The sequence below is a fragment of the Cladophialophora yegresii genome (assembly GCF_000585515.1).
Source record: "Cladophialophora yegresii CBS 114405 chromosome Unknown aczIN-supercont1.3, whole genome shotgun sequence".
Lineage (NCBI taxonomy): Eukaryota > Fungi > Ascomycota > Eurotiomycetes > Chaetothyriales > Herpotrichiellaceae > Cladophialophora > Cladophialophora yegresii.
Window position 1 is genome coordinate 236,640 of NW_006913047.1, and position 13,045 is coordinate 249,684.

The 13,045-nt window shown below is 56.4% G+C and overlaps 5 protein-coding genes across 5 annotated transcripts; 2 read left to right on the plus strand and 3 right to left on the minus strand.

The window, feature by feature from the left end:
* Positions 1–516: 516 nt before the first annotated feature.
* Positions 517–1,348, minus strand: A1O7_03789 (uncharacterized protein; the record flags this gene model as incomplete). Its single annotated transcript, XM_007757806.1, has 3 exons — positions 517–873; positions 950–1,030; positions 1,088–1,348. 3 exons carry the CDS (start codon positions 1,346–1,348, stop codon positions 517–519), a joined length of 699 nt encoding a protein of 232 aa, XP_007755996.1.
* A 1,742-nt stretch (positions 1,349–3,090) lies between these two features.
* On the plus strand, positions 3,091–4,911 carry A1O7_03790 (uncharacterized protein; the record flags this gene model as incomplete). The annotated part of the gene is made up of 1 exon (XM_007757807.1): positions 3,091–4,911. The coding sequence occupies one exon, from the start codon at positions 3,091–3,093 to the stop codon at positions 4,909–4,911; it is 1,821 nt and encodes a 606-aa protein (XP_007755997.1).
* Positions 4,912–5,165: 254 nt separating this feature from the next.
* Positions 5,166–6,977, minus strand: A1O7_03791 (dihydroxy-acid dehydratase; the record flags this gene model as incomplete). Its single annotated transcript, XM_007757808.1, has 1 exon — positions 5,166–6,977. The coding sequence occupies one exon, from the start codon at positions 6,975–6,977 to the stop codon at positions 5,166–5,168; it is 1,812 nt and encodes a 603-aa protein (XP_007755998.1).
* Positions 6,978–7,702: 725 nt separating this feature from the next.
* A1O7_03792 (uncharacterized protein) lies at positions 7,703–9,304 on the plus strand (the record flags this gene model as incomplete). Its single annotated transcript, XM_007757809.1, has 1 exon — positions 7,703–9,304. One exon carries the CDS (start codon positions 7,703–7,705, stop codon positions 9,302–9,304), a length of 1,602 nt encoding a protein of 533 aa, XP_007755999.1.
* A 1,743-nt stretch (positions 9,305–11,047) lies between these two features.
* On the minus strand, positions 11,048–12,539 carry A1O7_03793 (uncharacterized protein; the record flags this gene model as incomplete). The annotated part of the gene is made up of 4 exons (XM_007757810.1): positions 11,048–11,079; positions 11,134–11,890; positions 11,945–12,349; positions 12,408–12,539. The coding sequence occupies 4 exons, from the start codon at positions 12,537–12,539 to the stop codon at positions 11,048–11,050; spliced, it is 1,326 nt and encodes a 441-aa protein (XP_007756000.1).
* Between the last annotated feature and the right edge of the window lie 506 nt (positions 12,540–13,045).

Below are 13,045 nucleotides of genomic sequence, written 5' to 3' on the forward strand. Positions count from 1 at the left end.
GCCGTCGCGTCGCCACCGAAGCCGGCTGCAGCGGATGCAGATTGTGGGATGATAGGAGGGGGGAAGGGAGAAAAATACACTCTTCGAAGCCAGCGGTCTTGTGCCGCAGCAATCTCGCGGTTGGCGCGAGTTGTGCGTCTCGAGTAGGATATCCTCATCTAGCGCTACCATCAAACATGTTTAGCGAAAATACATCCACCACTTCAGACTGGCTCAAGAGAAAATCGTTGCGTCGCACACTAGACATCGGCGGTAGAGGCGCGCGCCCTTAGACAAGAGAGACGAACATCTTTCTGCTGCTGCAATGCGATCCTAGCCAGCGCCCGTCAAGATGGGCATGACCCTCCCTCTTATCCCCTCGCCTGCCTTCTTGTGGAACAATGTACTCAGTATTGTTTGGCCCCTCGAGTCATTTCCAACACCACTGGCTTCTGCTTCAGACAGGCAGGTATCCAGAACACCACTTCAGTAGCTCCTGTTCTCTAGCTCGAACCCTTGGCTCGTTTTGCAAACCGCCTACCACTCACGCTTGATCATCTTCCCCTGCTTGGCGCATGCGGCTCTGCACTGATCCGGGCCGAAACTGGAACCGGTGCCGACAGTTGGAATTCGGCCGTAAATGTCTTGAGCGCTAATCCCGCCGCCAATGATGGTATTGGTAATGTTGGCCGGAAGGGAGAAGAATGTATTGGCGAGGTTGGTGGTCCCACTGTCATCGGAATTGAGGGCTGAGATTAACTGTGCGTTCTCACAGCCGACGTTCATCATGGTGTGGATTGAAGCGGTTGGGAAGATGGTCATCTGGCCCGCTTTGAGGACCTCAGTCACAGTACGTGCTCCATTCTCGGCGATCATGTAGGTCTGAGTTGTGCCCTGCAGATTGGTGTTAGCAGGGACTGATATTGGCAGGACGACAGCAGAGATTGTGCCAGAAATGTGGGAAACTCACGTTGATGGCAACGACAAAGTTGGTTGCGCGTGGGTGAAAGTGTGGTGGAAGCATGGAGCATGGACCCAGGTTGAGCATGGCCTGTGAGAATTGTCAGTCTTGTTTTTGGACCACGGTTGGCCCTGATAGTCGACTTACCAAGGTCATGCCTTGTCCCACAGTGGCAGGAAAGGTAGCGGCATTGGCATTGATGACACCGCCAGGAGAAAATGTGTATTTGTCCTGTTTGGTGAAATCGAAGAACCAGTCGGAATCATCTGGCAGCAACTCCATGCGGTCGAGATTGGTGTTGGCCATGTGAAGCTTAGCAACCAGGTCCGTCTCTCTGTCAGCGTCGGCGGCCAAAGCAACCGAGGCCACGGCGGCGAATGCTATGAATCCGAGTGCGAGCAAAGCCATGGCGAAGGTCATCCACTTGAAGCGACCGTGGCAAGGAGCAGGAAGATGAGTTGCGGCAGAGGCGGGCTGTCGAGAAGCGAGTTTGTGGAGTTTGGCAATAGCAGTTATTCTCTCTTTCTCTGGCAAGTCGTCGAACAGGGCCGGCTCAGTTTTGCTGGGCTGATTAGAGGGAAGACTGTGGGGAGAAGATGATCTAGTCTGTTGAAATCGTGATAAGATGATCTTGACAATTGCGGAAAAGACAGGCATTGTGAGCACGACGTAAGTGTCGTCGCGAAGGGTTCAGATTGAGAGAGGATGGACTAAGAACGAGACTCGAGGCGGCTCGCTCCATATACTACCAGACCCCATGACCGCTTTCTGTCGGACGCGACGTGAATTGCAAGTCACTATACTGTCAGCCACCTTTCAGCTTAGGTTGTTACTCCTCTGTGCATCATGAGGTACCCAGGACTTCACTCGTCTATGCAAACCGGGAATAGTATCGAGGCCCTAGGCCTGTGAGCCGCGGTCGCGAGTCAGACATCGATCAGAGACCTGAAAGCGTCCCTAACGCAGGGGGAGGCCAGGATTCCGTGACCGCACCGAGAGCATCTGCAGGACCTGGGATGGGTAGATTTCATGCTGAATTTCAGTGCTCCGGTGTCTTGGTATTGGTCCTCCATGAGGCCAGACGGCACACCATGGGCCGAATATGAACAGATTGTGGCCGACGTCCCTGCTCACTTCCGCATTTTGCAGATCGGAAGGCTGCCAAACACCGACGCAAATCTGGAGCAGGACTGCTCGTAGCTGAGAGTTCGAGTGATCAATTTGTTTCCAGGATTACGGCGCTATGGTTGAGTCCTTCGCAGAGTTTGCCTATCAAGGACTCCTCCAGGTCCACCGCCATGGACCAAAGGCGGGTTAAAGGTCTCCGATCGCCCACAGCCATTGAGCGAGGTATGCAGCAGTAGTGTACACTCGGGCATTCACCTCTGCCAGGCGGGTCGTAAGAAGAGAAGTCAAGACGAGGTAAAGGAGCAGCTGCATTACAAGAAGAAGGTTTGGCCAAGTTCAGCGCCATGCAGCACTTGGCGGCTTAATCGAGGGACCATCTGCTCGGAGCTCAGTTAGGAATCACCACGACTCTCCAGGGATGGGAATGAATGACGACGACAGGGAAAGCGACCGATGGCTGCCTCGACGATGCGCATTATCCTCTTCTGGACAAGGAATGGCCCCCTGCCTGCTACGGACTCGGCCTCTCCACCGACGGGAACGAGTGTTACTGTACCCCAGACGGGCATCGGCGGCCCGACGGTGGCCTTATGGTCCTTACAAATGGGTAGTGTCAGGCGGGAGCGATACTCTTACTCTTTTCTCGAGCAGCGAGGTTCGATTTCCCCACATGGCACGTACTGATGGGACCGTCTAAGGACATACTTCAACCTCTCTTGTACGAGATCGTCGCCACCCCGAAACATTGTCATGGCAGGCAGCACCATACCGTCCTCCTTGCATTGGACCTGCAGCAGGATCTGTGGAGCTCGGCTTCAGGCCTGACGATCCTACAACGTACCGACACTCGGCATACGAGTCGTTTAGGGGTTGGTCTTGATCCCAGTATTACACAGCATCGTGGCGATCCCTCGGGGCAAAGCATATAGGATGGGCATGCGCACGTATCTCGCCGCTTGAAACGGTATTACAGGTCTCGAAACACCTGTAGCCTCATTCACAAACTGCGTCGATCCTCAGGGATGTTGAACTTTTTTACAAGGTATTTGGTGCCATGTGCTTCAGTGCTCACCGGCGTCGCAGGCGCCGTGCCGAGCGGCCAGCTCAAGGTGTTCGAGCAGCTCACCGACGTCCCTGACGGTTGGTATCGCGGGGTACCAGCACCGGCGCTCGCACGTCTCAAACTCCATATAGCCATTCGCCAGGATGACAAGCATGCTTTCCTCCAAGAACAGCTGCTGAGGATCTCCGATCCCGAGCACGAGCTTTACGGCCAACACTACGACGCGCACGAGCTCAACGCACTCCTACGTCCTGAGCCGGCAACTTCCAGTGCTGTGCTCTCCTGGCTCGAGCAACAAGGCATCCCGGCAGTGGAGATCGAAGACAATGGAGACTGGATCAGTGTCGACACCACGGTCACGCGAGCAGAAAACCTCCTCGACACGACTTTCTACTTCTTCCACCACGCTGAAGACAAAAGCTGGCGCATTCGCACCCTCGAATACTCCATCCCCGACAGGCTCCATCCATACGTCCGGATGATCCAACCGACGACACATTTTGCACGTTCCCGGGCAAATCAACAACCCGGGCCAACCTCCAGCTCGATACCCGTGTACGGATCAGCAACCAAACTGAACGCAACGTACTGCAACACCACCACCTCGGCAGACTGTATCCGTGCACTCTACGGCATAGGCGATTTCCGCGCCAATGCCAGCTCCGGCTCGCGTCTCGGAATCCCCGCCTTCGCCAGCCAGAACGTCCTCCGCGGCGACCTGGCCTTGTTCGTCGACAAATGGGCACCATACGCCCGCGGCGCAAACTTGTCCATCACCTCTGTGAACGGCGGCGTCAACAACGGATCTACCGACGCGATCTGGGCCTCCGAAGCCAACATGGACGTCCAATACGGCTTGACCCTGGCGTACCCGACGCCGGTCGACTTCTACAAAGTCGGGGGCAGGGGCCCCTTGATCCACGACCTGCAACTCCCCGACATACCAGGTGCGCTGAACGAGCAGGAGCCGTTCCTCGAGTATCTGCAGTACATGGTCAACTTGACCCACGACAAATTGCCGCAGGTGATTAGCATCTCGTACGGCGAAGACGAGCAGACCCACCCGTTATCCTACATGCTCAGCGTGTGCCAATTGTTCGCCAAGCTGGGCGCCCGCGGCGTGAGCGTCATCACATCCAGTGGCAACGGCGGGCCCGGGGACGGCTGCATGACCAACGACGGGCAAAACAGGACGCGCTTCATGCCGCAGTTCCCCGCCAGCTGTCCGTGGGTCACCAGCGTGGGCGGCACAGGCCAGGTGCTGCCCGAGATTGCCGAACGGCTGTCCGGCGGCGGTTTCAGCGACGTCTTTGCCCGGCCGGACTATCAGCGCGCACAGGTCGAGACGTATCTGAACGGCACCGTCAAGGACAAGTTCCAGGGACTGTACAACGCGACGGGAAGGGGCATCCCGGACGTCGCGGCGCAGGCGTGGACGACGTTCCCCATCTTCCATCTGGGCCGGGAGCAGCTGAGCGGCGGCACGAGCGTGGCGACGCCGACCTGGGCCGCCATCATCGCCAACCTCAACTCCGTGCGCCTGTCCCGGGGCCAGAAACCGCTGGGCTTCTTGAACCCTTGGTTGTACAAGACGGCGTACAAGGCGCTCACGGACATCACGCAGGGGTCGTCGCGCGGCTGTGACAACGTGACTAATGCGGGACAGGACGCGCCGGGAGTCCCTGGCGCCGGGTGGAAGGCAGTCAAGGGGTGGGATGCTGTCACTGGGCTGGGCACGCCGAACCTCACAAAGCTGCTCGACTTGGCCGTTGAAATGTGACGGAGGCCTAATTACCTCGGCGAACAAACACTTATGGGATGATCCGGGTCAAACACTTGTTTGAAGTTGGTGAGGTCTCGTCTGGAAAAGGGTTCACCTATGCGGAGAGGTAGTCAAGCAGTTAGGCAACAGCTATTTACTTCCAGCGGATCTCGACGTATTGTCACATGCAGCCTTCCAGCATTGTGACAATAAAGGCAAAGACTCTACCCATCAGACCAGTATAAGCTAGACAGGTCGAGAGTATACACCTCTCAAAACAGATCGGTCACAGCACCGTGGCTGGCATCGCTCACCAACGCGGCGTACTTTGCTAGCACGCCCCTTGTTACAACCATCCTGGGTGGAGTCCACTCTTTCCTCCTTCTCTCCAACTCTTCATCAGTGACGTCCATCGAGATTGTGTTTGTCTCGGCGTCGATCGTCACCTCGTCACCATCTTTAACCAGGCCGATGGGTCCCCCGACAGCAGCCTCTGGGCAGACGTGTCCGACGATAAATCCATGCGAGGCACCAGAGTAGCGCCCGTCCGTTACCAGAGCGATGTTCGTGAGGCCTGCGCCCATGATGGCAGCGCTGGCCTTGAGCTGTTCCGGCATGCCCGGCCCACCTTTCGGACCTTCATAGCGGACAATCAGGACAAGATTCTCCCCTCGAGGGATATCACCTCTGTTGAGCGCCTCGTTGAGCATAACCTCCTTGTCGAAGCACATTGCCTTGCCTGTGAACTTGAGACCTTCTTTCCCCGTGATCTTCGCCACGGCGCCTGCGGGTGCAAAGTTACCTTTGAGAATCTGAATGTGGCCGCTGGACTTGATGGGGCTCTTCAAGTCCTTGATGATGACCTGGTCGCTGGGCAGACTCGGCCAGTTTTCGACGTTCTCTGCCAGCGTCTTCCCCGTGACTGTGAGGATTGAGCCGTCAAGGAGACCGGCCGCAATCAGCAGCTTCTGCACACTTGGCACGCCACCAATCTCGTATAGATCGGCCATCAAGTATTTCCCTGACGGCGCAAGGTCTGCGAGGAACGGGATTTTGTTGCTCACGCGCTGAAAGTCGTCGAGGGTGAGTTCAACACCTGCCGTGACAGCCATGGCCAGAAAGTGAAGAACGGCATTTGTGCTCCCTCCTAGCGCCATGGTCATCACAAGGGCATTCTCAAACGATTGTTTGGTCAAAAGCTTGTTGGGTGTGATGTCCTGCTCCAGGCACACTTTGATGGCATCGGCAGCTTTGGCGCATTCCCGCATCTTGGCCGGCGAGCTTGCCGGCGTCGAGCTAGACCCTGGTAGAGACAGGCCCATCGACTCGATCGCCGTCGCCATCGTGTTGGCCGTGTACATACCCCCGCACGCACCTGCGCCCGGACACGCATGCCGCTCCAGATCGTCTATGATTTCGTCTTTGGTCTTCGACGTATCGCCGCCGTCATCAGGTTGGCGCAGGGTATTGTACCGGTAGGCGCCGAACGCCTCATAGCAGGTGACGATATTGACGGGCCTTCGCAACGTCTCGGAGTACCCTTTGTCGATGGTGCCTCCATAGATCATCAGACTGGGTCTGTTGTGCCTCGCCATCCCCATGATGCAGCCGGGCATGTTCTTGTCACAGCCAGGGATGGTGATGTTCGCATCATGAGCCTGCGCACACGTCACCGTCTCCACCGAGTCGGCGATGATTTCTCGAGTCTGCAAGCTGAACCGCATGCCTTGGTTACCCATAGTGATGGCATCGCTGACGCCCACGGTGTTGTACTGCCACGCCAGCAACCCCCTTGCCGTGACTGCTTTCTTGACCTCCTTGCCCAGGTCCAGCAGATGCATGTTGCAGGGGTTGCCTTCCCACCAGACGCTGGCGATGCCGACATGCGGAGCTGTCTGCATTGCTTGTCGGTCGGGCACGCCCGCGGCGAAGAGCATCGCCTGCGCGCCGGGGAAATCGTGCTCGCGGGTGAGATGTGTCGAGTACCTGTTGAGCATGGGTTTGCCATCGACGCCCGTCGCGTCCGAAGAGCGGACAAACTCGAGGTACCGTGCTTCCTGGAAGCCTCCTTTCTTGTCCGTCATCTTCAAAGTCTTGTTACAGCTGCTTCACTGCAAGAAGAGGAGGTGTATAGAGTCTCGTGCTCTTCCTTTTGGGTGGGCTCCGCTACGTGAGATAGTGCTAGTTTGCAAACCCGTTATGCAGAGAGCTTCACCATTCGCAACAGTCTGATGTCAGGCTCCTGAACAATCTGGAGAGCTACACGCACAGCAGAAGTGTCCCAATGTCAATGAAGGAGAGAAGAAGAGCCTGTGTTCCAAAGACTGAAACCTATGAAAGACGGAAACTCGGAATGGGAGTCACCACCTCATCTCTTCTCAGTGGCAGTGGTGCGATGGGATTTGATCAACACACCCCATCTCCCCACACTTCGGGCTATCGTCGGCGCAGATGCCGACATGAGGAGGGGTTCGTGAGCACTGGTCGAATCAGGCAGGACGTAAAAGTAAGTAGGTAAAGTTAGAGAGCGAGGCACCAGGGTAAGTGTTGCCCTAACATTCTGCAAGTTTGCCGTGTTTGACGGCTTTGCACGTGTCTAGCACGTGACTGGCGTCATCTCATTACGGTGCAGTACTCGGCAATTATCCGCAGCCCCTAAAACCTCTCAAACTTCTGCCTGGATTTGTGAAGAAAGTGATTGCCTACTCGATGGGGTCACCAACCAGTCCTTGCGAGGCGGCACGCATGCCGGAACGCAGCTTACTAGCAATGCTGTCTGAGCCCATCGTCGACGACTCCAAGCCCTGATATGCCAGTCCCGCAGCAAGGTAAGCGGCAGCGGAGATGGGCCCCGAAAGTGAGGACCGGGTGCAAGACGTGCAAGATCCGGAGAAAGAAGTGCGATGAGAAGAGACCGAGTTGCTCGCGCTGCCTCAAGGACAAGTTCCCGTGTGATGGCTACGATTCGCCCAAGGCGTGGGTGTCCGAGCCTGGCGAGCCGCCAAGAGTCGTCCAGGTCGAGGAGGCCAGGGCCTCGAATGCAGATCCCGACTCTATGGACGAGTCACTGCGGTCTTTGGGCCTCAGCGACGACTCTACGACCCGTCAGAATCTAGGGCTACCCTTAGGGTCAGGCAACGCTGGACAAGTCGAAGACACCGACGCAGCTTACACTGGGGACCCCAGCCTGGGTCCGCGAATTGCTCGTCCATATGACATTCTTCTTCTCGAGCCATCGAGCCCGTGGACGACGGAACTCGACCAAAATTATACACAGTACTACCTCCTCAAGACGGCGCCTCTGCTGTCTTCGACGCGACGATGGCGGGACTTCTGGCAGTGCATAGTCCCGCAGGCCGCGTGGGTGAACGCCGCTGTCCGCCACGCCATGATTGCCGTGTCCTTGACATTCGACACCTACGTCTCGGGCACGGACCACAGGGACATGATACTCTCTAGGCGGAACCAAGCGATCGCCGCCTTCGCCACCGAGCCAAGCAGTTCCTGGGAAGTCGGGCTGATCATCTGCCGCTTGTTCTCGTCCATGGCGCAATGCAACGAGGACTTCGAGGCCGCCATGACGCACATGAAGGCCGGGGAAAAGATGGTCCTGCAGGCCACTCGGGACGGCCACCACCGGACGTCCGAGGTCGTGCGCCTCATGGCCGCCACGTTCATGGGCCTGTTCGCCGACTCGACCATCGACTTTGACGTGATCAGGCGGTTCGCGCCCAAGGCCCGACAGGCGTTCCGCACGTTGCAGAGGATGTGCTCCGATTATGCGCGGATGCTGCGGCGCATCACGAACCTCCACTGGGACGGGCATACCGAAACGGCCGACAAGACCATCGAGACGGCGACCATGGGTTTTCTGTCGGTTGTCTTTACCACGTTGAACCAGGCCATCAGCTCGGCCATGTACCCGGACGTACTTGTCTTTGTGCCCGACGACGGCATCGTCCCCGTACATGATATCCGAGCGGAACTGGAGGAGCAGGGAGATCTGCTGGGTTTCGATGGCCTCAGAGACGTGCATCGCCCACTCTTCGATGCCGTCGAAGCATACTTTGGCCCGCCGGTCGTCGGGCACCACGCCACAAAAGCACGAGGTCAGACGCGATACTCGCTACCGAATAATCTCGAAAAGCGCCTCAAAGTCTTTGTCGAGAATTATGTCGTCCAGGCCTTTGAACTCGAGCCGCGCATGACGGCAGGGACCTTCTGGCTGCCTGAGTCCATGATCCCGGGCTGCTTGATGGACAAGAACCCGGACCTTCCGGCCGGAGAGACCGATTGTCTGCATCGACCGTCTAGTGGACATTCGTACAGGGAGGAGGACCATATCACGAGGGAGAGAAGAGAGTATTATCACGAGTTTGTATGCCAATACCGGAGCGGCTTCATGATCTGATGTGACTGAATGACTCACCGACTGGGTGTTTCTCATCCCGCGGCGCGTAGCGTAGCAGTTATAGGATAATATTATGGAGAGTATCCGGATCCTTGAGGCGCCGCAAACGCGAGCTGCAGGGATTGCAAAATGCGGTATGTCAGCCACATCAGAAAGAACATACACCGCAACCAACAGGTCCAGTTCCAGTTCCAGTCCCAGCTTCAGCGTCGATATGAGATCCCCGATTGTGAAGTCGTTTCTTGCCGGAACAGAGCATTCCGTCCACATACAAAAGATTATTCGCCGTGCCTGACGGGTCTAGCGACGGCGCCAGTGCGGGGCCCCTGACTGTAAGTCGTTTCTTCCCGGAAACAGAGCAATCAATGTGAAGTCCCTTGTTGTGAGCTCGTTTCTTCCCGGACGAGAGGCAATCCGTCCTCAGTCACTAGCGCGTCCTGTCGGACTTACAGATAGATATACGGACTGAGGTGACAAAAGATGAGACCTGAGACCTGGGATCCGAAACACGGAGTAAGCCAGAAGCGACGTCAAGGCCTGCGTCGAGGTTTGGAAACCCATCAGTCAGCCCGGTACATAATCAGTCTGTCAGGTAACGTAGGCTAATCAGCTCCGTCCAGCACACATCCTCTCGAGCGCACGCAATGGATAACCAACGACAGGACTACATGCAGTATTATAGTGACAACTTTTCCTCGGTGATCAGCTCCGTCTCGACTCTTGGGTCACTTGCGCGCAAGCATCGTGGGACCAGGCTCTCGGAGAGTAGTAAACTGAGGCACGTTGGCCGGCAAGTTCCCTGGGCATCACACCGAGTACTGTACCTGTTGTCTGTCAAGGCGGAGACTGTGCTCCTCTTCTCCTACCGCCTTCACGTTGTCATTGTCATAGGCACGGCATCCGTGTCTGTCAATGTCTTTCGCCTTTGAAGATGTGTTACGTGTAGAAACATGCGTTGTGCGAGTTCGTTACCGGTGACCGATCGACATACTGTGTACAGTAGAGCACTCCGAAAAGCCGAGAATCGAAGAAACCATGTGCTGGGAGCCTGGACTCAATAGCCACTGTTAGTATCCGGCGGTTTTAATGGACTGGCGCCCACCTGCCTGGGAGCTTGCCTAGGCACCTTCCCTTCTGAACGCAGTGTTTGCCTCCATACTAAGCACGCCTAGAGCATCTGGGGCACTGCCAAACACCCAGGCCACCACGAGGACAGTACTTTCGCGGCGATCAACAAGCACACGGGGCAACACACGGGCGCAACCAGACACTTCTTGTCCTATATAATGAGACTGATTGATCTCATCCTCTATCGACAGTTTTTATGGGCAACGCTCCCGTTCCCGTCTCCAGCTATTCTCCTCCCACGAGTGGCTCACCCATCACCACTGCTCTTCTGCAGCACTCTTTCCTCCACAAGAAAGGCTGCTGATCTTTCTCGTGCTCTGCTGTCCTCTGGGGTATCTTTGTGCATCCCCATCAGCAGATGTCAATATGTATAGACAATACAGTCCCGCACAGCCTTTTGGCTCTCGCTCCCCAGACTTCCAACAGAACATATAAGCGAACAAAAGGCGGTAAGAAGCAGACGTAACGTTTTCATCAAGGAGCGACATGAAAAGGTACCAACAGAATTCCACCGCGAAGATCGGAGTTCACGTCTCGGTTCCCCCCGGCGGCAGACTGTTGACATCGATCTGGTTGCGTTTGGAGGCGACATGATTGTTCGCCGTAGTGGTCAAACTACAGGCTAAGGCCGGGGAATGAAGGAGCGACTATTGCGGGTAAGCATCATGACCAAGATCTCAGGAATGGGACAAGGCACTTACGCTCGAACACGGCGGGTCCGAACAAGATTTCGTTGGCGCTCAGACTCCGTCCGGAAATGTCCACAGTGGTGATGAAGATGAAGACCTGGCCACCACCAATCGAGCCGGGGAGGGTCACGGTGATGGACCCGTCCGGCCCAAACACTGCCTGGATGGAAACGACTTGGAGGCCAGAGACAATGGTAACGAAGACGACCTGGATCCGTGAGAAGTCGATACCGCGAGATTGAGAGAAGTCGGGGATCAACTGCATGGAGGTGCCTGCGCCAGGAGCTTGACAGGAGGATACGAATGCGCGGGCCTCGAGGTGGCTGCGCTTTTCAGCAGCGGCGGCAGTCGTGGAGGCAACAGCTGGGTCGGTGGTGGTGGTCATCTCTGCAGCCACAGTGGTCGTAGACGCTTCGGTGGCGGTGGTCGTCTGAGCAGCTTCCGCAGCGGCAGATGCCTCGGTGGCGACAGATGTCTCGGTGGTTGTAGTGCTGGCGGCGGTCTCGACAGCGGTGATATCAGTGGCCTCGGTAACAGAAGCAGTGGCGGTGTCGGTGGCGGTCGCATCCTCGATAGCGGAGACGATAGTGGCATAGTCGACCGACTGGGTGGAAAAGCCCCCGTTACTGGCAATTCCGACCTCGTTGAAGCAAGGCTGCGCGTTGACCTTCAAGCCAGGGAAGGCAGTAAACGGCAGAGGTGGGTTGGTGGGCGGGCAGGACACGATGAACTGCGAGGCAAGGGTAAAGACCGAGTTGGGATCGAGCGGCTGGGGGGTGTCAGGACATTCAGGGTTTAGCAGGTTGGAGATCCAGTGACTCACGGTTTGGAATGGGTTAGCCGCCCCTATGGCACCCAAGGAGCTGCGTTGCAAGCTGGTGTGCAACCCTTCTGTGGCCATGATGCTCGCAGCAACAGCGAGGATTTCCCGCGAGCTGACAAACGGGGCAGCCCCGAGGTAGGCGCTGGTTCCGATGGATTCCAAAATGGCGCTGACGGTGACAAAGCTGGCAACGTCCGTGACTGGGAAGCTGTACTGGCAGGGTTGAACTGGGGCAACACCGGCAGACTGAATGGCTGCGATGAGGAAGTCAACATGGGCGGACTCGTCGGCGGCGATGAATTGAAGATTGGTGAAAAAAGCCTCGTCGAAACCAACATTGAGGAAGTCTTGAAGCTGGAAAGTAGCAAAGGCTTCCCGATAGAAAGTGTTCTCGAGATGCTCAAGCTATGTCACTGTTAGCACGAAAGCACGAGGTAGAAGGTCCCCACCAGCGGATACTCACGGTCAAGGCAAATTGCAGGATGGTGATATCGACCTCGGAGAATCGACCGGCACGTTTGGCAAGGTCGACCGGATGAGCCAGCGTCAAGCCAGCGAAAAGAGTGCTCAGCGCAGAGAGCGTGAAAGCCTTCATCTTGGATAGAGACCGTGGTGTGCAAGGCAACCGGCTAGAATTGGATGAATGAGAGTGTCCAGCACAACGTCGACGAAGTGAAGCAGAGCTTGTCAAAAGCCCGAAAATGAGAGAACGGAAGGCACAGCCTTGTTAGAAAGGAAGGACTTGTCAAAAGTCGGTTGGAAAGGAATGGAATGCGAGTGCTGCTCAATGTTGCTTGTGGATGGGACTGGAATACAGCGCTGGAGGAGAGGAAGTTATATACATCTACCTCTGCATTCTAAGATGGACCTCGACAAGGGAGTGTGAAGATCCGAAGCCTCGCTTGGGCGACTGCCATCTCTCGGTACTCCTTAGAGAGGTGGGAGTACTCAGTGTACTACAAATTGTGATACCGGAAGATAGAAAGTGATCGTTTCAACTCTTGCCATATGGTTGTGTCAGGGACGAACAGACTATGGCAGTCCTCCCTTTGAGGTTAGCTCCGTGAATCGGAAGCTGGCAGTTGCCGAGCAGAAAACATC